The sequence below is a fragment of the Myotis lucifugus genome, unplaced genomic scaffold (genome assembly GCF_000147115.1).
Source record: "Myotis lucifugus unplaced genomic scaffold, Myoluc2.0 scaffold_2451, whole genome shotgun sequence".
NCBI classification, from domain to species: domain Eukaryota; kingdom Metazoa; phylum Chordata; class Mammalia; order Chiroptera; family Vespertilionidae; genus Myotis; species Myotis lucifugus.
In genome coordinates this window covers 1248-3755 of record NW_005873499.1, presented here as the reverse complement: position 1 = coordinate 3755, position 2508 = coordinate 1248, and the positions used below count along the sequence as shown (strand labels likewise).

At 40.0% G+C, this 2508-nt stretch overlaps 1 protein-coding gene across 1 annotated transcript; it reads left to right on the top strand.

The window, feature by feature from the left end:
- Positions 1-214: 214 nt before the first annotated feature.
- Positions 215-1134, top strand: LOC102419818 (olfactory receptor 7A5; the record flags this gene model as incomplete). Its single annotated transcript, XM_006108484.2, has 1 exon — positions 215-1134. A coding segment is annotated over exon 1 (920 nt), but the record flags the coding sequence as incomplete, so codon positions are not given.
- Between the last annotated feature and the right edge of the window lie 1374 nt (positions 1135-2508).

The window sequence follows — 2508 nt, the reverse complement described above, 5'->3', positions numbered from 1 at the left end:
ACATTATGTTTGAAGCACAGGTTGATGGAAAAGGAAATTCTAAGGACAAATGACAATGGGGATTCCATAATGAGGAACGAATTACACACCAAAAGTGGAAATTATTTTCCTGATTCTAAAACATAAATGTGTCATTTATTCTCAGGTACAAATGCCTAATAATGTGACATTTAGTTATTCATTTCTTCTATTTTCTGATAGTCACCTCTGACACATGGAACCAGGCAATGGCACACAAATTTCAGAATTTCTTCTCCTGGGATTTTCAGAGGCACTGGAACGACAGTCCCTCATATTTGGGCTTTTCCTCTCCATGTACCTGATCACTGTGTTTGGAAACCTGCTCATCATCCTGGCTGTCATCTCAGACTCCCACCTCCACACACCCATGTACTTCTTCCTCTCCAACTTGTCCTTGGTAGACATTTGTGTCACCTCCAACACCGTCCCAAAGATGCTGTGGAACATCCAGACACAGAGCAAAGTCATCACCTATGAAGGCTGCATCACACAGATGTATTTTTTCATACTCTTTGCAGTGTTGGACAACTTTATCCTGACTGTGATGGCCTATGACCGGTTTGTGGCCATCTGCCACCCCCTGCACTACATGGTTATTATGAACCCCCGGCTCTGTGGACTGCTGGTTCTGGTGTCCTGGGTAATTGGTGCCATGGTTTCCTTACTACATAGCTTAATGGCATTGAGGCTGTCCTTCTGCTCAGACTTGGAAATCCCACACTTTTTCTGTGAGCTCAATCAGGTGGTCCAACTTGCCTGTTCTGACAACTTTCTTAACAACATTGTAATATATTTTTCAGCTGTGCTGCTATGTGGTGGTCCCCTTTCTGGGATCCTTTACTCTTACTCCAAGATCATTTCCTCCATACGAGGAATCCCTTCAGCTCATGGGAAGTATAAAGCATTTTCTACCTGTGCCTCTCACCTTTCAGTTGTTTCCTTATTTTATGGTACAGTCCTAGGTGTTTACCTCAGCTCTGCTGCTTCCCAGAGCTCACACTCAAGTGCAACAGCATCGGTGATGTACACCGTGGTCACACCCATGTTGAACCCCTTCATCTACAGTTTAAGGAACAAGGACATAAAAGGGGCCCTGCAAAGATTCCTTAGCAGGTAAGCTCTTCAAAGGCCAAGTCTACTAGGCTGAAGAATTGCCCAGAAATACAGGGTGCAAATCCTCCGAGCCAGAAGTTCTGATACAAATAAAGCCAATCTAAGGACTAGACGTAATTGGAAATTCTCAGTTATCTCATAGATTAACATGAATTACTTTAGCATCATTTGTTATCGTATGACATATTTCATTCCAAGTAATTTTTCTATTGTTTTCACTGAAAGATTGCCATGAATTATACTACCCTTATGGACAAAATTATACTTGGATACTAAGGTCATTTGCATAATTTTATTGTAGAGGAAAATCTGAGACCATAGTTTTCACTTATTTGTTCATCATTATTTTCTATATCACTACCTTTTCAGCTCTTCTTGATAATGTAGACTTTAACATGTTAATGTGTTTTATAGCTGGTCTCCTGGTTTTATCTTTACGTTCTATTATTCAACTGTGTGTCCAAATGCCTACCATACCAACTGGTAAAATTGGCTATCAAACACACGTTTCCAGGAAGAGTCTACAATGAAATACACTCTAATATGGTTAGGGTCAGAGATGACCTTAAATGTCATAAGGCAATAATAGCGGCACAATATTTTACTGTACAAAACTGATTTTCATGGCATTTGTGTTAATAATAAAGTGTGGAATATGTTGTCCATGGGTAAGGCTCCTTATTTATTGGGGTGAAAGATTACGTGGAGATTACGTGGAATATTTTATAATTTTTTTCTGAACCATCTCACGGTTTTTGCTATACAACTTTCTTTTTATGTAATTTTAAAAAGTGAACAGGTGAGAGAAGAGAGAAAGATCCATATCCATATGAGAGAGAAATATTGATTGGTTGTCTCCCACACACATTGAAATCAGGAATCCAATCCACAACCTGGAAATGTGCCCGGACTGGGAATTGAATCAGCAACCTTTCTGTGCATGGGATGATGCTCAACCAACTGAGCCACACAGGCCAGGACTCCTTGAAAGCTTTAAATGTGCTCCCTACTATGTGACTCTTTCTAGTGTTCTAAATTCACTATCTCCCCTTTTCTAAATTTTTTCAAATCCACCAAAGGAAAAGTGAGTGAACAATCTAACTACCACACAATAAGTATGTTTATACTCAGGAATATCTTCAATCTTTTTAAAAAGTATATATTTTTACTGATTTCAGAGGGGAAGGGAGAAGGAGAGAGAGCTAGAAACATCAATAATGAGAGAGAATCATTAATTGGCTGCTTCCTGCACTCCCCTACTGGGGATTGAGCCCAAAACATGGGCATTCCTTGACTGGAATGGAACGTGGGACCTTTCATTTTCCAGGACGATGCTCTATATACTGAGGCAAACAGGCGAGGGCAATATCTTCA